Source organism: Adelges cooleyi, unplaced genomic scaffold (assembly GCF_023614345.1).
Source record: "Adelges cooleyi isolate 19-005CV unplaced genomic scaffold, UGA_ACOO_1.1 ACOO_flye_CR_arks_rails_tigmint_CR_PRNA_19, whole genome shotgun sequence".
Taxonomy (NCBI): Eukaryota; Metazoa; Arthropoda; class Insecta; order Hemiptera; family Adelgidae; genus Adelges; species Adelges cooleyi.
The window spans coordinates 371583-392973 of NW_026095849.1; the positions used below are offsets into that span (position 1 = coordinate 371583).

Here is a 21391-nt window from a genome sequence, read left to right on the forward strand (position 1 = left end):
AGTAATTTGGGGCTTTACCGCCCATTTTTACAAATTGTAGTAAATTAAACTAGAAATGAATAACAACATCTCTTTATATAGTATAATACCTTTTATTAATCATAATAATTTTAATATTTCATGATTTATCAATCTGTATAGTGTAAAATAAACTTACATAAAGGTTTTTTGTCTCTATTATTCAAAGCTAAATTAATTTTAAATTACATAAGTTCTACCTAACACACATGAAAATTATCCTGAAGAACCGAATCCTTTTTCTCCTCTATCAGTTTCATCTAATGACCGAAGTTCCCTGAGTTCTGGATACACAATTTTTTCACATATTAGTTGTGCTACTCGATCTCCACGTTGAACGATAAAGTCTACATCAGAATGATTGAATAGGAGAATACCAACGTTTCCGCGGTAATCTTGATCAATTACTCCAGCTAGGATTTTAAAAAAAAAATATATAACATTTTATTTAGTGATTAGATTTTATAAGCACACCTCCAACATCAATAAAATGTTTCCATGCTAATCCTGATCTCGGTGCAATTCTTCCATATGTACTATGTGGTACCACAATTTGTAGATCGGTCTTAATCAATTCTTTTCCATGTGCTACTACAATATATTGGTATGCACTTTTTAGATCGTATCCAGCCGCATGTTGACTTCCTCTAATCGGCGTGTATGCTTTATCGGTTAATTTAGAAAATAAAAGCATCTAAAGTTTTAAACAATCATTAATTCATAATAATCTTTATTTAATTTAACCCTAGCTTCATTTACTAATTTTATCATAGCATCATTCGTTTTTTTGTCTAAACTTTTTTCTAATTTTTTTTCTAATTCATCATTCATTAACGTCATATTTATTTTATTTTCCAAACTAGTGATACATTCTTTGAATGAGTTATTTAATTCAGATTTTATTGTTTCTATTGTATTTTTTGAAACATTAGTTATTGATTCATTATGTGTATTTAGTTTTTTTTCTAAACTATCTTTTAAACCAGTCTGAGTTTCTAAGATAGAATTTTTTATACTATTTTCCAAATCAATTAATTTCGAATTTAAATATTTACCAACTCCGATATCATTGAAATGATTTATATGATGACCAAAATAATCCATTATTAATTTAAAAATAGAGATCTTAACAGTGACAAGGACTTCTTATATACTAAAACCAAAACAAAAAAACTATATTATACGAGTTTACGCACTTCTCGGGTAAATGGCGAATACTCAACTATGCGGTCGTGTATTAACATACAATAAGCACTAACACCAGCTAAATTATCATCAGCTTCTATTTCTAAACGTAAGTCAATTGTAGAAGAAATTTCAGAATCGTTTTGTTTACTAACATCTAAAACAATAATTGGAGCATTTGATAAAAACAATTTTGGACTTAGTATCGGATTTCGAAGTCCATTTTCATAATATGATTCTTGAAACGATGTATACATATTATATAATAATGTAAAATCGTTGTGCGTAAAATCTAAATTTAAATTATCATAAGGATAAACATTTGAGTTCAGAAACACTTTAATATTTTTCAACTTAGAATGATCAAATTCGCTTTTGTCTGCAGTTATTGAATTGTTACGATTTTTTTGGAGGCCTACAATGATATAACGAGGTTTTTCCAATTTCGTTGATGTTTTTAAATTCCATAGTACATTTTTCGTGTTTCCGAGTTCAGGGTAAGTATATGTTTCAAATGATCTAAATGGTATAAACAAATGTTTTTCTTTTTCAACTATTTTCATTAACTTTAGACGCTGGCTATCATCAACACTAACATGAGGAACTTTCCAAACAATATTCTTAATATTCACACTACCTGTAGTTGCATCATCACTTTTTTTAATCAATGCATTTAAATCACTATTTGATCTAGTTAATATGAGTTCTATTCGTGAATTTAATAAAAATTTTCTATAATGCTCAAAAAAGCCTAACCAGTATTTTAGTGGTATACATGCTGTAAAATGACCATTTGTGTCTGATATGGATGAACTATTTTTGAAAGTCCATCCAGCATTTTCATAACAATAATAATTATCTGGTGTACTTGAAAGATATCCTTTGATAGAACTTGTAATACCTAACATTCGTGAACTATCTATCTCGATACCATTTAATTCTAAACGAACTTGTTCAAAAAGAAAAGATAATCCATTATTACCTAGTTTTACTTTATCTTTATCTTCAATGTCGCCTTCGATGTATAAAAAGCTTTCATGTAAATATGGGTATACATCAGTTTGTTGTACACATATCCTAATTTCATCATTATTATTAAAAGCTTTAGTATAAGGAATATATGAGTGAAAATCAAAATTAGTTATTTTCGAATCTGACACATAACCCATATCAACTTCCAAAATATCATTTTCAGGCATTTCGATTACTTTTTAATTCAAATCCAAGTTGTCTTAAATATTTTTATTTTTTGACGTAAGATTTATTTTTGTTTTTCTCCTTGTTGCTCGGTTAGATTTCGTTTTGGGAATGGAAGATTTTTTATGTGACGGTTCCTTTAAATCTAATATTTTGTTTTGGAAATTAAAAAATTTCAACCCCATTTTATGAACCGTACCGTCTAATATGAAAAACTGTTGTAATTTTTTCACCTAAATTCTTTAGTGGTCTTTGATCCTGATCAACTAACTTTACCGTTATATTATTTAATTCATTTGTTATCAATGGATAATATATTAAGTTGCTAGGTGCTTCAACAATTTTTGATCCGTGTACTGCTGTAGGGTAAAACTCATAGACTGAGTGTGAGGGTTTGTTACCATCAAATGATCCTTGAGCAATACTACATAATACTTTTATTGAATTAATCATACTAATATTAACAGTTTTTTGAGATTCGTGTAATTTATTCGGTTCTAATTCCACTTCATCAAATCCTAAAACATGTCTTAAACTATTATCAAGTGAAATCGATTGTTTCAGAACAGTAAACATATGATTTAAATGTATTGATGTTTGGAAATATGCTAAATACAATATTTGGATGGGTTTTTTTAATCATGTTTTTAATATATTCATTTATTTGACTTAGTTCATAACACCCTGGTTCTATTTCAAGCTTTAAGATTTCTTTATCCGTTTGTTCACTCAGAATGTGTTCATTACTTTTTGAGAAAAAATCGGAAGATTTATTAATATTACTCGTATATGATTCCGTGAAATATTTAGATAAATGTCTTGGATTATGATCAATAGCATTCTTATCTGATTCTAGTGAAGAACTACTGCTTACAGGAACATCGCGTTTATTTAATATTGTATTGTTCTTTATAATTATTCTCAATTTATTATTGCTTTCATTAATATTAGGAAAAGAATTATATGTCTGAAGATTTAATAATGCTATTTCTGAGTCCTCAGCTATAGTTAGTGATGGAAAAAAATTTGTTGATAACTCTGTAGTGTTACCTGATAAACTTATTGTTGTTGATTCATACATTGTAAAAAATCAATACATAAATGACCACAAATAAATGTATTATAATTTTGATATTTTGAGTAATTATATAAAATATTGTACCCTTTAAAACGATTTTGGAGTTCAATTGGTGGTGGTAAATTACCAAAGCTATCAAAATACCATATGTTGTTATATTTTTTAAAGTAAGCAACCCAATGCGATCCTTTTTGACTTATTCCAGCAAGGTTAATAACCGCACATTCGTTTTCAAAAATAGTTTTTGGTAAGCTGTCACGTGAAAATACACCACGGAAATGTGGAATTTTTAATTGTGCAACATGTTTTATAATGTCTTGAGAGGAAAGAGGTCTATTAGGTAGCATAGTAATTAGTTTTTTTTTTCTTAATATTTCTTCTTTTCTTCACACCTAAACCTGATTTGTCTAAGTATAAACCTTTACCATTACGAACATTCAAATATAAGCCTTTACCAATTTTTTTCGTTTGTCCAGTTTTAGAATCTTTAACAGCTTTATAGATATTTGCTGCACCAGACGCAAGACTACCGAGGGCTGAAAGTCCTGCAAATATTGGTATCAAAGGTATAGCAGAACCCCTTTGATTTGGTACCTTAATTTTTCTAACTTTTTTAGACTTTCTTCGAGATATTCTTTTTCTTACTGCTCCAACTAATTTACCACCTTTATTAGCTTTGCAACAACCCATACCAATTTTACGTTTAGCTTTCATAATGTTAGTAACGGTGTAGGCTGCAGCTTTTTCCCCGAATGAACTATCTTTTGCTTTCACCCTATCCCACGCTTGAAATTCTAATTTTTTATCAGCTAAATTACGGTTTGTTACGTCTTTATTTTTTAAATACGCTATATCGTGGTCACGACAAGCCTCATCAAGAAGATTTATAGGTTTATCACCTCTAGCCAATCTTTTTTCAAGTTTTGTTCCAGGTCCACAATATTTATAACCTGGTAAATGTGCTTCGAACGGAAGTTTATTTATTAGTGTATTAACGAGACCTTTACCGGTTATACACTTTTGCACTCTTGGCATTTCCTATATATACTAAGTATTTTTTCTTAGTTCACAACTATTATATATACAAAAAAAATGCGTTTTATAGAACAGAATAGTAAATTAAATATTAAAAATATAGACACAGAAATTTCTAATAAAGCAATCTCAAGACATGGACCTTTACTACCAGATAGTATCCGATGTATTATTGTTGGATCTAGTGGCTCTGGTAAAACAAATGTAATGTTTAATCTTCTTACACATATAAATGGTTTAAAATTTGAAAACGTTTATTTGTATACAAAAACGCTTAATTAAGAAAAATATATTTTATTGAAACAAATTTTTGATGGTCTAGAAGGAGTGAAGCTGTTTATTTTTACGGAAGCTGAAGAAGTAGTTAAACCACAAATAACGAATCCAAATTCTATTTTTATTTTTGATGATGTGTTGTGTGATACTCAAATACCCATTCAAGATTATTTTAGTATGGGGAGACATTTTGGTGCTAATTCAGTTTTCTTTTTAGTTCAAAGTTATTCTAAAGTTTTAAAACGATTGGTACGCGATAACTGTAATTTATTAGTGGTGTTCAAACAAGACGAACGTAATCTAAGACATATATTTAATGATCATATTTCAACTGATATGGATTATCTAGATTTTCAAAAAATGTGTATTTATTGTTGGGGCTATGAAAAATATGGTTTTCTTGTTATAGATAAAACTAGAAATGTTAATGATGGTCGGTACAGACGTGGTTTTGATGTCTATATAAGCTTGGTGTAAACTGAAATATTTTTTAGTTTGCTAAAATGTCAGAAAACAAAATATTACTTAACAATTTGGTAGAATCAAAAAATAATATTAAGCGGAAAATTATGGAGTTAAAGCGCGGTGTTTTAGATTCTGAATATACATTTAACGAAACATTTAAACCGATTATAGAACCACTTAATATGCTAGTTAATGACAATAAAATGAATAATGTTATTGATGAGGAATTATCTGTTACAACAAATGAGGAAAACGCTGATCCTCAATTATATGAATTCAACACAATTTTATGAAGTTACCTCCAAATAGAAGATCATATGATCCATCTTATGGTATGCGTTATGATAATATTGATAATCAACTAAAAATTGGTAATTTCCCAGTATTCATTGCCAACAATAAAATTTATTAGCAGACAAAGACTATGATTGGACCCCAGGTCTATGGTCGTTACTTTAAGAAAAAAACCCTAAATTAACTACACGTCAGGATTTTAAATCGTATTACAAAATATTAGATGCTACAGAGGTTCACTTAAATGTTAACGGAGGACCTAAATCTAGCCAATCTTATAAATGGACTTTTATTGTTAAGCCATATTATACTGAAAAAATGTTACAATTGAAGACAACAAAAAGAGCGAAACTTGATGTCAGTTTTATAGCTTCAAAGGCAGCGGAAGCTGCTCATTCAAAAGATCCAATCACATTTGAAAAACCTACTGACTTAGAAAAGTCAGACGATTTTAAGTCAAAAGAAGGATCTGGTATATTATATAAGAATGTACAACCTAATACACAAATCATTTATTATGATAATCCAAATGAATTAGTGTCTAGGCTTGCTCTTTTAATGGCTTCTAAAGAGGCTGGGAATACAGGTGTAAGTAATGAAATAATATCAATAATTGAAGAACTTCGTGAACGAAAAATTATTGTTTAATTTAAAAAAAAAAAAAATATATAAACATTACCATTCCTCCTCTATACAATTATTTCTACTGTCTTCTAAAAAGTATTTTTTTAATGAATTTAAATTTGAATTAAAAAAAAGAAGTGGTATTTTTTTAGAATTAATTATTAATAAATCATATTTTTTAATTATAGTATCCACCCATTCATCTATCTCTTCCCAGCTTAATTGTACTTCTTCTTCTTCTTCATCCTCTTTTTGATTCAATAAATCCTTTCTATACATATAATATTTTAATATATGGTTTAAAAAATAGAAGATGTTTTACATTTTTTTATATTACCAATAATCAATTTGTTCATCTTCTTCAACATCATCCCTATCTTCTATCTTCAACTCCTTAAAATATTCTTTAATCAGCTCGATTTTCTCTTTATGTTTTAAATGGTCCGGGATCCAAGGAACATAGTCGCAACATATTATCATTTCCAAGTTATAATTAGAAATAGTTTGGTTTATAAATTGTTGGTCGTTGATACAAATCATTATGAACTGTAAAATAATGTAATAAAAATTAAGGTGATAGAAAAAAAATTATTTCAACTAGTTTACATATTAATCTATTATGACTTCTTTAAGAGATATAGCCAACGAATTACATAGACCAGCTAGAAAAATATTTCCAAGACGTAAAGTTATTACAAGGTTCATGGATGAACTTTGGCAAATTGATTTAATGGATATGCAGGCGAGTAGTATATAGTTGGGTGAGGATCATCCTCTCTTATCAGTGATACTCGAGGATGATCCTCCTTTATCAAAAAAATTGTTATCAATTTTGTTATCAGTGATAAGAAAAAATTTGGCGGTAAAAATGTGGGTATCCATGTGGTATAACGGATTGTTATCAGTGATAAGAAAAAAATTGGCGGTAAAAAAAATGTTGGTATCCAAGTGGTATAACAGATTGTTATCAGTGATAAGAAAAAATTTGGCGGTAAAAAATGTGGGTATCCATGTGGTATAACAGATTGTTATTAGTGATAAGAATTGTACTGTGAAGGTATCCTCGGAGGTATGATAGCGAATAAAAAAAGCGCGCCATTTTAGTGTAGTTGAATAATGATAAATATCAGCGGCAGCAGCAGCAGCAGCTGACAACAAAATAGAGAAATGCATTTGCGCGGGACACAGACTGTAATATCATTGGCTGTTGGATGCAACGTATAGATACATAAAAGGGGTCTTTTAAATGGGTCCACCAGTAGTACGTCGTGAAGAGTTCTTGTGGAACGGTTATCTAGTTGTGAAGTGATATCGCGTGCGTGTGTGTACTATGAGTGGCTACGGGAAAAAAGAACTACGAATTTTGCCGAGAAGGCATATCAACACGGTTGATACTCAGTTGATATCGGCTGCGGTGTTTACGGTTAACCTGAACGAGAGAAAATTTATTCACATCGGATGCGAATGGTCACAAAAGAACAGTGCGTACAAACAAGCAATACTTATAGTATGTGCTACAGCGTGTTTGTGTATGGAGCACGATAAGTTTATCGGATTGTTGGGCGCTTTGGACAATCTTATTAAAATTATGACTGACGATACTGGCAACGACGGTAAGAGAGCGGTAATCCCCATACCGGGGCTGGCTATTAAAAAAACGCGTTGTTTTTCAAACTCGTATATGGTGATCGAATACGCTGGTAATCGAATATCATTGACTAAGGATAATTTGACGTCGATTAAACGGCAACGTGAAATAATGCGTCGGGCAGTGACGGAAAAATCGGTAATTAGTGAAATGTTAACTGACCAATGTAAATCGTTAATAAACGTTATAAGAACCGAGGTTATTATAAGATATCTAACCGCGCCCATCCAGGGTGTATACAATATAATAATAAATTGGCCGATTAACCTAATGCCGAGAAAAAAACATCCGTTGTACAAGGAGCTTTTGATTTACGATCACCAGCGAATAGTGGCATTTATATGGGACGAGTACTTACGGTCTTTATCCGCGGAAGAATCGACACCGCAAAGCTTAGAAGCAAAAGCAAAGAACGCGCCAATCCATAGCTGGGACTTTCAACGACTGTTTGACGACGTAGTCGATGAGGATTATGAAGGGTAATGACTCTCTCTTTCGGCTGCTGCTGCTGCTGCTGCTGCTGCTGATGATGTTTCGATGAAAGTATTGTAAATAATTAATTGTATTACAGGATGTGGAAAAGTGGTGACGACAACGACGGTGACGACGACGGCGACGCAGCCGACCAAAGCAAAGAGGGAAACAAAGAGAAAAAGGAAATACGGGATCATTTGACTGATGTGAGCAAACTTATTGAACAAATTGATAAGTATGTAAAATTAAGAATGTTGGAAATATATATTAAACTAAAATAATAACGTGTTTACAGGGCAGCTGCAACAACTCAACTGGTCGCGGTGGCCAACACAGTGGGCGATGTAGAAATGGAACACGTTATTTGAAAAAAAAATTCAAAACAATATGTCAGACCATTGGACGGATGTGCATTGGTGTGTTTGTTTTTTTATTCGATTGATAAAATATTTTTTAGAATATCTGTTATACGACTAGCCTGTTAATTATCTAAAACCATTGCAATAGTTTGTAAAAAAAAAAAATTGTTTACCTGTATCACAATAAATGAAGTATATATACCTTTTACAAAAAAGTGTTGGTTACCTTTATCCGGTTGATATCAAAAAAATGATTAAAGCATTACTTATAATAATAATAATATAATAATAATATTAAAAAAAATAATACGAATATTGTAAAAAAAAAAAATGGCTATGGACATCGGTGTGTGGGGGGCGTTAAGCCGATGGTGGCGACGGCGGCTGATCACTAGTTGTCGGGCCGTCTTGAGCAGGCTGGGTGGAGTGAATACCCCAGTCTGCGGTAACCAACGCCGGTAACTCCTCTGTATAGCGTAGAAGAAAAATATTAATTATAAGAAAATAGATAAAAAAAAAATGACTTACCCCCGGCGGCGACTGCCCGACTATGAGGAAGTTTGTTCCCATCATTTCCAGCTCTATGCGAATGCCCGCATAAAGGCCTTTGTAACCTAAAGGGAAAAAAATTGAAAAAATGTTCAATCGAAATTAAAATTGAAAACATTGAAAAAAAAAATTGCAACTTACCGTCGGCCAAGCACTGGATAGCACGTCGCTTCTGGGATGCGTCCATTATTGCTGATACTATACTGAAACTAAAAACTGATCTCTGAATCGGGGCCCCCCGATGATTTCAGAGAAAAATTCTCTCCCACCAATTTTGAAATTAGTCCTTATTAGCAAATACAGAACAACACACCCAAGTGTTTTTGGGTGGTAAAGAATAAAAAAGTTGATCCTCGGAATTTTTGGCTTAACAGTGAATAAATCAACCGGTCAGGAGAGCTACGGTTACCGGCAAAGCAGTTTGAATAATTTTCGCATTCCGGCCGGTGGCAAAAAACCACCTGGTGCTGTCGGTATGCTAAACACTCGAGGGTGCTACTGTACGTCGTGCCGTGCGAGTACACCTGACAGGCAGATGGTTAAAAGTGAGTGCAAAGTCGTGTTAGTAGTGGGAAAACGTTCGAGGCGATAATAACGGCGGCGGCGGCGTTGAATAATATTATGATATTCACAGAGTACAGTGTTGTTGATTTTTTTTGCGGGAATACCACTCCAAATTTTTGTAACCTTCAAATAATAGCGTTGTTTGAAAACCTGACTTTCGCAACGACGTTTAAATACGGTAGTCTGGAGCACGCAAAACGGTCAATCAGGTGGAATTTGACACCTGCAATAGGAGTTTGTAAAGTAACCGTATTCACGACGGATTGTCGAAAACGCGATTTCCTCAGGCGATTACTGCCGGACGAATTTAAAGTTTACTGTATTGATCAAATAGGTTGCCCGCTAATCGGGTTTTTACAAACCCGCCCGGAATACAATACAAAGTGTGGCAAACGATTCGGGCCTCCTGGTCACGGTGCGGCCGACAACGACGGCAGATGTTACGACTGCTATGAAATTCACGACGCCTGTGAACAATGTCCGTTGCGGGTTACAATTAATTTAAACCTAATTAAAAAGTGGTCTGAACAAAATTGCGACCAGGTGAAATATTACATCAGCCGGCTCGTGTCTCAAGACGGTGAACCTGATAATTATTCGGGGGCACCGATAACGCAATAAACATGAAATTTTGCATTTGTCCGTTAAAAAAAAATTTATAGCATAGTAAAAATTTCACTTTTGTTTGGTTAATTTTTTTGTCACGAGCAGATGGCTAAAAAAATGCGCTATATAACTGGCGAAAACGGTCGAATGACGTACAGTTTGTTTCAACAATGTCTGACGAAAGCGACACGCCACACAGATACAGGAGGCGCCGAAATTACTTTGACGACTATAGCGTAAGTACAAACGTATTTTAATATAAACAGCTTGATGAACTTTATGGTTGATGTTTAGACCGATGACGAAGAGTATGCTCGGCCAATAGAGCTATCTTTTTCAACAAACTCACCAGACATGTTTGCCGAGTCAGGCGTGGGGTCGGATATTTCTTCGGGAATAATTGACCTCTGCGATGACTCGGATGATGATGATGTGGTCGAGAGGCAGCCTATTTACTTGGAAGATCAGGGCGTTTTAGAAAAAGTATTTGGTGAGTTATAAACCGATAAAGAGTACTGAAATAGGGTATAATTAATTTTTTTTTGCACTACAGCCGAAGAATGGGATTATGTTCCCAGCATATCAACAATCCAACCAAATGATGAGCAGGCAACCATCGATGCGATATTTGGTAAACAAAAAAACATATAATTATACGTTCTGAGAATCTAAATATATATTTTAAATACAGATCAAGAAGACCCGTTTGCCGTTACTACTGCTGATGCTGCTGCTGCTGACGCTGATGGTGCTGCTGCTACTGGTAATATATCGCCCAGCCCTCCGAGTCCAGATTTTGACCCCAGCCAAGCCAGGGGCCTGGATGATGAAGTTGTGCAGTTGGAGCAGCAAATTGAACAAGCTGTTTCATCGGACGAGGCGCAACAAACAGCAGCTCAGCCCAGGCTAATAAATAGAAAAAACCCGTCGGCTAGGCGAAAATTAAATTAAAAAAAAAAAAAAAATGCCATTTGTAAAAAAAATGTATATATTTATTATTAATAAAAAAAAAAAAACCATTCATCGAACAATTGTGTTGGATAATTTTATTACACATACCTTATGTTGATATATTTTGCTAAACCAAAAAAAAAAGGTGCTGACTTAAATTTAATATCTGGTCTCTGTATACGGTAAACGTATGTACAATTGGTGTTAAATCTATAGGAGTTTATTAACTTGGCCGCTTAACGGATTATACTCAAACATTTTGTCGTGTAACACAAGGCAAAAAGCTGATGTTGATTCCGGTATATTTATACTCGATTCAATCTCCAAACGTAAATCTGACGTCGTAGTTTTCACAGCCTCTTGTGCTAATTTAACGTCAAATAGGAAAATGGGTGCTTCTGACTTGAACAAGGCCTTTGACAGCAAAGGCGAATTTTCAGATCTGTCACCCGAGTAATATGATTCTTGAAAAGCAGCGTACATGTCGTATAAAACTGAGTATTTATCAGTAGAAAAGTCGATAGATAGTGGGTCATACGGATAACTGTCACTGTTTAGAAAAACTTTCAGTGAGGTTATCGAACAATGGTCAATCTTGCTCATATCCGCAGCGATATTATTTTTCCGGTTAGTCTGAAAAGCTATCACGACGTACCGAGGTTTTTCGGTATGCGATGAGGTTTTAACGGCCCAAGAAACTTTAGTCGTCCTCGGCAGATGCGGGTATTCAAAACATTCCCAGCTGCGGAAGCCGATCGAAAGCGATCGGCGTGAGTCCAAGGTTTTCAATAGCTTCAGCCGCACGGTATCGCTAACGTGTACGTGTGGTACTCTCCACAGTAGTTTATTCAGTGTAACAGTACACCGGCCTTTGCCGTTTTCAGCGCGTTTACATCCGACGCGGCTCGATGCAAAATTAGGTCTTGCCGGGCGTTAATAATCAATTTTCTATGGTCTTCGGCGAACCCGAAAATATGACTCAAGGGTATGCAAAGTTCAAAGGTACCGGTTTTATTACCATCGCTATCCCAACCGGCGTTTTGATAACGGTGCACTGAACCGTGCGGGATTGAAATATATCCTTTAATCGTAGTCGTGATGCCCGGGTTTCTAATTTTATCTATTTCAATAGAGTTTAATTCGTAACGGATTTCGTCAAAAAGAAACATAGCGCCGTTGTTGACAAAAAGTACTTCTTCCGTTACGGTGGCCGGTTTATTGATAGTCCCTTGCATGTATAAATATGATTCGGCCGGGAAAGTGTATAAATCCTGTTGATTAATTGCGATTCGAATTTCGTCGTTATTGCCCAAAGCTACGTTAGAATAAGGCTGATAACTGTGATACTGTCGTTTCGTAATGCTCTCGTCTAACGCGGGCTTTTGATTTACGTCCAGTGAGTCTCGCAGTGCTGCGGACATTGTAGCCTAATTGCGCTAACGTCTTAACACTGTCTGCTGTTAACGCTGGTCGAGTTGAAGGTCGACTGTTCGGTTTGCTAAAAGCGTGACGCTTTTTAACGGGTGAAAAATAGACTTTTTGTTGGGACGGTGCACGTTTACGATTCTTTTTACAAAACACTAGAGCCATTATAATACGGTTCTAACGTGTAGTCTCACCGAAATTGGTTCACCGCGAAAATCAATTAATCGACCGTTTTGATCGGTCAAAGTGAGCGTTACACAATCGATTTGCCTTACTAAAACGGGGTAATAAATCAAGTGTAAACTGGATTCGGTTATTTTATACCCGGGCGGCTGTGAAGGATAAAATTCGTATATCTCATGGGTGTTGGTGCCGTTTACATAAGCCCCCGTGGCGATACTACAGCCGACACGAATACACAACAATGAATTCACCGCGGCCAAGTGATCTGAAACGTGTATTCGCTCGGATTTTAGCCGTTTTTTTTCAAACCCGAGAAACGGTGCTATGGAGTTTGGTACGTCAAAGTCGATATCACGTGAACTCGACACTTCGGTTTTCAAACTGGTCGCGTTAGCTGTAACCCAAATACCGTCGCCCGGCGGTAATTGCTCTTTAAATTGATTTTGCAAAAACGATTCAATGTCGCGTATCTCGTATGACCCGACGGGGACTGTAATATCTATATAATCATTTTTATAGGAATGTTTTGCTATTCCGTCGGGTATAATTACGCGTAAAACATTATTTCCATCATGGATATTCGGGTACGAACTGTAAGCCTGTAAACTCAACAGAGCTATTTCAGCTTGTCCGTGCAGTTCTATAGGCGGGAAAATTGTACAAGTCATTTCGCTCTTTTTTCCTTGAAACGACAGTGTGAATGACCGGTTCATTGTCGTCGATTATTTTGTTGGTCGTATAAAAATTCTAAACACAGCTGTCCGCACACGAAAGTAGAGTATTCTTGAACGCGGTCGTAATTATAGAGTACCAGGCAATTTCGAAAATATCGTTCCACTTCGGGCGGAGGAGTAAGATCGCCGTATGGATCGAAATAATGAGTAACTTTGTCGCATTTATAATAAGCAGTCCAATGCGTACCCCGGTCGATTTCCAAAGCTTGATTAACCACAGCACACTCGAATCGATGTGGGCCAGATGCGGGCAACGTATCCCTACTGAACACACCGCGAAAGTGACGTAATCCTAAAATTGACGCGTATTTTATAATATCGATATCGCTCAATGCCCTTTTTTTCGGCAAGAGCGCTTTAATTAGTTTTTTGACACGCGATACGGTCTCAAATACAATCCACCGCCTTTTTTGCCAGCGTGCAAATAAATATTTCCACCGACTTTTACCGGGACTCTGGCCTGGTCCTTGCTGCGCTGGATTTCGCGATATGCCTTCAGAATCCCGGTTAATCCTCCGGCTAAACTACCGGCCGCGCTTAATCCGGTAATTAACGGCAAGATCTGTAGAAAACCGCCCAGTTTGGGCACGCGAATTGTGCGGGGGATTTTGGGTTTTCGGTTACTTCTTGAGCGCGCTTTCTGTGCTGCGGCAAGCCCGGCGTCGACTAGCACATTTATGTCTTTGCTGGATACCTTGCGCATCGCACGGCGACCCGCTGACACTAAAGACTTAAAGCTTACGCCCCTACCCAAACGTCTTTTGCGTTTCATTTTGCCGCGGTACAAACTGGTACAATTTTCAAGCAGCAGCACACTTTGCACGGAAAATTATTTATAAATGAGTTGAGCAATCCACTGCAGGTTTATTAAACTGTGACCTTTGGTGATATATCGACGTTTAAACGGATTTCAACGCTTCGCGGCCAATTTATAGTCACCCTCTCCACGATGTTTGTTTTGAACAAACAGAAAGACGGATTCCCTATACGCAATATAGAACTTCCTACACCAGCAGCGCTACGCTCTCGACACGGTGCTTTATTGGCGAACAACGCTAGAGCGATTTTGTGCGGGGCTAGCGGCTGCGGTAAAACAAATTTACTATTTAACTTGTTAACGGCACCTAACGGTTTAAAGTTTCAACATGTTTACCTTTACACGAAAACCCCGAATCAACCCAAGTATCAACTTTTACAATCGATTATCAATGACGTAAGCGGTGTCGACATGACAATTTTCACCGAAAACGATGCCGTAATGCCACCCGAGGAACTTAAACACTTTAGCGTTTGCATCTTTGACGACGTAGTCGGCGAAAAAACAAAAAAATATTAGTCATTTTTTCACCCGAGGTCGACACAACAATCTAGACTCGTTCTATTTGACCCAAACATATACTAAGGTCCCTAAGCAGCTTATCCGAGATAACGCTAACTTAATAATTGTATACAAACAAGACGAAACGAACATTAAACATATTTTCGACGACCATTGTTGTGGTGATAATTTTACGTTTGCCGAGTTCAAAGAAATGTGCGGTTTGTGCTGGAATTCTGGGCCGTACGGGTTTTTAACAATAGCCAAAGACTTTCCTATAGACGCGGGCCGGTATAGGCAAGGTATGGACGTTTTTATAAAAAGGTCTGGTGCATCGAAAAAATCGTTATAATTGTGTAACCGTTGTAAACGTTCAGTTGCCGTGAACATCAGGTAATAGCACACACACTCGCACACAATGGTGGGCGGTGGGGCAACAGCCAAACACCCGGTGACGCTTACACGGGAAATTATTGAAGCTAAAAAAAATATCAAGACGAAATTAGCCGCCTTGCGGCGTGGTTTGTCCGAATCAAACCAGTTTTTACGGACACACGCAGCTGCGTTAGTAAGGCCACTGGAAGACATCGCGTCTCAATTAAATAAACCAACCGACGTCGTATCTACACCGTCTCCCCCTCCACCTCATCCCGACGATCAAGTAGACCAGAGTGCATTGACCGACTCCGAGTCGATCGTGAGTGAGACAGACGTCCAATTTTACACTGAATCCAGCCCGTCTTATGGCGTAAAATATCAGAAAGACGGATCTTGGGTGATGGGTGATAAGACAGTTCAACTCGACGGACATGATATTAAAGTCGGCAGTTTACCCGTTACTAAATTTACTAAAGGTCTACAAGAATTGGTCTTTAGTTCAACCCCCCGTATGGACGTTGTAACAACTCAGGATTTATCAGAATATAGAAACTTTTTAATACATACGCGGGCTCACGTGAAAGCCAACGGTAAATTGAAATCTAACGCGGGGTTCAAGTACAAACATATTATTCGCCCGTTATTTTCCAAAAGCGGACAAAATCTAGATACGTTCTTAAAGGAAGCGGTCAGCCCGGACAAACGCGCGGGAAAAAAGCAAGTCAGTGACCCTCTCAGTCCGCTCGGACGCTCAGAAAAGGGGGTCAGTGACCCCCCCGACGAGCAGCAGGTGGACCCGCTAGACGTTGAAAACAGTGAGCACCCTACCGATAACCAGCTGGACCTTGTTGAAGACCCGGTCGTCGGCCGGGGTCTTACGTTCAAACCGGTTTCAAATCGTTTGAAAGAATTTGTATATTATGACGATATCAATGAAGTCGTTGAGCGATTAGCATTGTTGCACGGCTCTCTCAACGCAGGTAACACTAGTGTTTACCCCGAAATACTATCGTGTGTCGAACAATTACGTGAAGCCCGTGTTATTTATTAAAGCAATGTCATCCGGTTCGATCAGGGCTGGCATTGCAGCAGAATTACATAAGCCAGCCCGCAGGGTGTTTCCAAGACGCCCGATTTTTGCATATTTTAAGTCTGATTTGTGGTCAGCTGACCTCATCGACCTCCGGTCACTGTCCAAGAAACGAGGTAATAAAAACTACACGTTTATTTTAGCGATTGTAGACGTGTATACTAAATTCGCGTTTTGCGAACCAATTAAAAATAAAAGCGGGCCGGTTGTGGCGGCCGCACTTGAGGCGATTATAAAGCGAAACGGTGAAGCGTGTAAGCTTTTCTTTAGTGATAGAGGCACTGAATTTTATTCTAAACATATCCGAGCAGTGTATAAAAAATATAATATCAAACAGTATTCGACTTTCACGCCCGTCAAAGCGTCGCCGGTAGAACGGTTCATTCGGACTATTAAACGAATGTTATGGCAACATTTTACCGCTGCCGGGTCATCCGTGTGGCTACCGATACTACAAGATATCGTCTTGCTGTATAATACTCGCAAACATTCGGCTATCCGCATGACCCCCTCTGAAGCTCAAAGCTCGCCGTCGCATAGAGTCAAATTTTTTCGACAAGTTAAGCCAAAATCTAAACCGGCATTATTCGCCGTAGGCGACGTTGTACGTATATCTTTGCATGCGATGATTTTCCGGAAATCTTATAAAGTTTCTTGGTCATCAGAACTTTTTACTGTAGAGCATGTAGCTAATACATTGCCCGTAACGTATAAATTAAAAGATAGAAACGGTACGCCTATAAGAGGCAGTTATTTTGCTGAAGAATTACAACGCACGCACTACCCTGGCACGTATTTAGTCGAAAAAATACTGCGTCGAAACGGTGACAGGTGTTTCGTTAAGTTTCTCGGTTTGACCGACAGTCATAACGCATGGATAAATGAGAAAGACGTTGTTTAACTTTTGCAAGTCAGTCGTAAAAATGTCAGCTTTGGTACTCGACGCACAATGCTGCTTGGATCAGTCTTGCGAATTGATCATAAAAGAGTTAAGTGCATTGCCGGTGCGTGGATTTTCGGATGTAAAACATTGGATTTTCTTGCCGCCCGATAATTTCATGCTTACTCCGAAAAGTCATCGCGTTAATCGTTGGTTGAAAACTAAGTTCCACGGTTTGCGTTATTCTGACGGATACATACCGTACAGTGACTTACAATCTATACTAACATCGTGTTGTGCCGGATACGATTAGGTGTTTGTCAAAGGACGACAGAAAAAACGGTTGTTGTCGAAATACATTTCAACCGAGATAATTGATTTAGAACAATTGGGTTGTCCTAAACGTGATGTACTTGTCAACGCCGCGTCAACCCAAAATGGACAATGCAATCAGTGTGCGTTTCACAAAATTAAGCGTATTGCCATTTGTACCAGCGCCCTCGTCTGGACACTGAGGCAATGGATTTTAGATAATCCACAATTATTTTAAGTTTTTTTCACACAAATTATGTAATCTCGTGTATTTAATAATAATAATATCAACCAACATTTATAGCACATAAAATATTTTTTTATTTCTCAACACACACGTATATATATATGTATAACTATTTCAGTTAATTTTTTCTACGGTACAAGGGCATACTGTATAATATATAAATTGTCTGTACAACGTTATACGAATAATAAAATAAATATCGTGTGTGTCGACCGAAAACCAGTCGTTTTTTTTTTTTACATGTGAGATTCACCTGTCCTTTTAACAACAACAACATAGTATAGTATATAAAATATTTTTTCACATAATAAAAATTTCACTTTATTTTTTTTCTACGGGCATGCCCGTATACAATGTACAAATTATATACACAAAATCTTACGACTACATTTACCGACAACAACAAAACAGGTAATACAAATCGGAGGGTGTGTCGGTTGAAAACCAGTCTGTGTGTGTTATTTCACGGATGCGGCGGCGGCAACCCAGACTATTATTATAGGAACGAACCTACCACCGATGCGAGCGTCGCGTGACCAGACCAGATTTATTTTTCTGTGTGATCGTCAGTACTGTGCGCGCGCGCGAAACCGTTCCGTGTTCCGTTGTTTATAGAATAAATGTTTTTCTCGTTAGCGATTTTAAACCGTTTGGACATCCATAAGTTCGACATCGTCATCGACAATAGAATAATGACCCACGGAAGAGTGTAATGACTATCAGGTAATTGGAACCGCTTATCATCGTCGTGAGTCATGGCTACTTTCGATACAATCTGCGTGTATATTTTGTGCTTTTTCGATTTGAACAAGCACATTTTACGCATAGTCCGAACACTCTCGAGTGATATGCAATTTAAATAATCGTGTTCGGCAATAGTTTTCTGAACGACAGCCTTTTGAATGCCTTTCAGAATTTTTTTTTCACCCCCCACCCCGTCAGCCCGAATATAATACGACTTACTTCGAATGCCGATAAAAAGTAAAAACAACGTGCCGCCTAATTTGTCTTTTATTTTGTACAAACACTTTTTGTTCACCAGCGGAATATTGTATTTATTTTGGGGTGGATAATTGCTGCTGTCAAATAAATTTATATTATCCCGAATGTCTTTGTACACGTCCGGCGTTTCAATTGAGTAATACAGGGAGTCAGTATCTGTGTACAAAAGCACAGCTTTATCGCCGTACTTTTGTTTAATAAATTTATAATGAAAATCGTAGAGAATTAGTTTGGCCAATTCTAAACACACAAAACCTACATAACAAGGCCGATCATAACAAATTTCAGTTCGCCGCATTTGTATTGCGACCAAGTTGTCGTTAAAAATTGTGCAGCTGTCGTAAGTAGGTTTTGCGATCAAGACACTGGCCCCCTGTTTTTGCCTTAAATTTTCCCAATCGCTAACGAGTCTAACATTTATTCTTTTCTCGGGGTTTTCCAAGGTTTTACCGAATATTGAATTAGTTAAAAACTTAATTAGTTCAATTTCAAACTTTGTGCGCGCGCTTGCCCGAAGTCTCGTGTTGAATTGAATAAATTCAGCCATCCACGCAGTTTGCCTGAACCGCAATACTCGATGCACCATCAATTTCATCTGCCTTATGCAATCGCAGGTGCCTGACGGACACCGGGCGTTGTTTTATCTTTTAGTAATTTTTTTAATTATTCTACGCTTAGGATAAGTTAACAAATAACTCGGATATTTTATTTTATAATTTATTGTGCAACCAATATTACATTTTTTAATTTTACATCGGTAACCTTATTGCTTGGCCTTGCTGCTACTGCTGCCGCCGCAGCTGCTATCATTGTTCGTCGATCCTTCATTGTTCGATTGGCGGCGGCGCCTTCGCATTCTTAAATTATTGTTTCATAAAATTAAAATCGCTTTTTTTATTAATATTAATTTCGGACGTTACCTAAATAGTATAATAACTGGCTGAGCTCCAGTACCATGAATATGATATACATGTCCATCGGGGCTAACGGTTTCGATTTGAACCCCGTTTTCTAAATTGTTGTATACTAACACATCATTGTTAGATAAAAAAAAAAACATAAACAATTACGGACTTTTATTCATACTTTACCTTGTAATAACCAGTTAATATTCTCCATATTTTATTCACCGATACACTGTGTCTTCGACGCGTCAGTGGATTATGCAATATTCTAGTTGACTAATATCAGACTAAGACGTCGAGTTATTATACTTTTTTTTTACCATTCAGCGTGCGTTTGTGTGTGTCTACAGGCCACCTGCACCGGTTTTTTTTATTTACTATTACAACCATCAGACGTATGTGTTCGCATCGTCGTCGTACAATGTTTACCCCGCAGGCACCTAGTTTTTTTTTTTCATACACATCACCCGACGACGGCTGTACACATGTCGTCCGATGATGACCCTACAGTTATACACGCTCACCGGTCCGTATAGGACTGCTGACACCTGGTTTTTTTTTTTGCATACGCATCAACCGACGACGTCTGTACACATGTCGTACGATGATGACCCCTACAGTTATACACGCTCACCGGTCCGAATAGGACGTTCTATCGCATCGTTAAATTATTATTATTATTTTTTACCTAGTACTCGGTGGTTTAAAACAAAAATACAATGTTTTGTAAAGATGTACACACACAATTTTTTATTCAACGATTGTAAATTACATTTTTTTTTTTTATTCAAATACAATATCATGTACGTTAGTCCCTGGCATTTTCCCACGGTATCGTAGTTTCAAATTCGGATCGACGCCTCTTCTTATCTCGTCTTCGCTCATTTCATACCTCGGTGGCAAATACACTTCCAACGGTTTTTCAAAGCCCATTTGCACTACGACCACCGGCGTGAAACTGCTAAATTTCGTTTTCACCGATTTGAAACCCAACACTTTGTACGGTACGTTAATCTGCAATTCTGATATATGCTGCCGATGCGTCTTGAGCCAATCGTCGCTTTTTTGATTGAGCAGGTTGCTTGTAATTACATTCATCTGTCGAAAAAGTTTTAACTATAATAATGCAACCGACATTCGAGTTATTATTATTATTTTATCACTCACCTCTGCGTTGTTGTTGTTGTAGTTTGCTTTATTCATCACAACCACCACCACCACTGGAAGTTTTCTTATGTGCGCTGAACTGGTCACTGTTTGTACCGTATTCTTTACAGTATTTATACGCATTTCCACACAGGCATCATCCGTTTACCGTTGTCCAATCATATCGTTTTATAAACCGCGCGCGCGCTGTTGCAACCATCTGCTGTGTACACCCTCAGTCTATGCATTATAATCATTGGACGCATCATGGTTTGTCTAAACTTAGTTGTCCAAAGTTTAGCTGTAATATTTGACTCAGCTCACTTTGGTCAACTGGGCCTAGTACGCCATCAAAACGACCGTTGTATTATTAACAACACATTATAGCTAAATCTATCACACCACATGGATACCAACATTTTTTTCTTATCACTAATAACAATCTGTT

At 36.7% G+C, this 21391-nt stretch overlaps 4 protein-coding genes and 1 long non-coding RNA gene across 5 annotated transcripts; 1 reads left to right on the forward strand and 4 right to left on the reverse strand.

The window, feature by feature from the left end:
- Nucleotides 1–232: 232 nt before the first annotated feature.
- Nucleotides 233–712, reverse strand: LOC126833118 (deoxyuridine 5'-triphosphate nucleotidohydrolase, mitochondrial-like). The gene is made up of 2 exons (XM_050564278.1): nt 493–712; nt 233–431 (listed from the first exon to the last, which is right to left on the reverse strand). Exons 1-2 carry the CDS (start codon nt 710–712, stop codon nt 235–237), a joined length of 417 nt encoding a protein of 138 aa, XP_050420235.1. The 3' UTR covers nt 233–234.
- Nucleotides 713–7352: 6640 nt separating this feature from the next.
- Nucleotides 7353–8581, forward strand: LOC126833115 (uncharacterized). The gene is made up of 2 exons (XM_050564274.1): nt 7353–8299; nt 8392–8581. The coding sequence occupies exons 1-2, from the start codon at nt 7503–7505 to the stop codon at nt 8573–8575; spliced, it is 981 nt and encodes a 326-aa protein (XP_050420231.1). The 5' UTR covers nt 7353–7502; the 3' UTR covers nt 8576–8581.
- Nucleotides 8582–12171: 3590 nt separating this feature from the next.
- LOC126833132 (uncharacterized) lies at nt 12172–12744 on the reverse strand. Its single transcript, XM_050564286.1, has one exon. The coding sequence runs from the start codon at nt 12742–12744 to the stop codon at nt 12172–12174; it is 573 nt and encodes a 190-aa protein (XP_050420243.1).
- A 6933-nt stretch (nt 12745–19677) lies between these two features.
- On the reverse strand, nt 19678–20081 carry LOC126833122 (uncharacterized). The gene is made up of 3 exons (XR_007684890.1): nt 19984–20081; nt 19813–19918; nt 19678–19749 (listed from the first exon to the last, which is right to left on the reverse strand). It is a non-coding gene; the product is annotated as an uncharacterized LOC126833122 (long non-coding RNA).
- Nucleotides 20082–20580: 499 nt separating this feature from the next.
- LOC126833133 (uncharacterized) lies at nt 20581–21092 on the reverse strand. The gene is made up of 2 exons (XM_050564287.1): nt 20965–21092; nt 20581–20895 (listed from the first exon to the last, which is right to left on the reverse strand). Exons 1-2 carry the CDS (start codon nt 21085–21087, stop codon nt 20581–20583), a joined length of 438 nt encoding a protein of 145 aa, XP_050420244.1. The 5' UTR covers nt 21088–21092.
- Nucleotides 21093–21391: the final 299 nt, after the last annotated feature.

What these genes read in the sequence shown, in the direction of transcription:
- LOC126833118 (XM_050564278.1), bottom strand. Translation starts at nt 712, where the DNA reads ATGCTTTTATTTTCTAAATTAACCGATAAAGCATACACGCCGATTAGA. An exon ending in ACATTTTATTGATGTTGGAG is followed by an intron (nt 432 to 492) that starts GTGTGCTTATAA and finishes TTAAAATCCTAG; the next exon opens with CTGGAGTAATTGATCAAGAT.
- LOC126833115 (XM_050564274.1), top strand. Translation starts at nt 7,503, where the DNA reads ATGAGTGGCTACGGGAAAAAAGAACTACGAATTTTGCCGAGAAGGCAT. An exon ending in GTCGATGAGGATTATGAAGG is followed by an intron (nt 8,300 to 8,391) that starts GTAATGACTCTC and finishes ATTGTATTACAG; the next exon opens with GATGTGGAAAAGTGGTGACG.
- LOC126833132 (XM_050564286.1), bottom strand. Translation starts at nt 12,744, where the DNA reads ATGTCCGCAGCACTGCGAGACTCACTGGACGTAAATCAAAAGCCCGCG.
- LOC126833133 (XM_050564287.1), bottom strand. Translation starts at nt 21,087, where the DNA reads ATGCGTATAAATACTGTAAAGAATACGGTACAAACAGTGACCAGTTCA. An exon ending in ACAACAACAACAACGCAGAG is followed by an intron (nt 20,896 to 20,964) that starts GTGAGTGATAAA and finishes CTTTTTCGACAG; the next exon opens with ATGAATGTAATTACAAGCAA.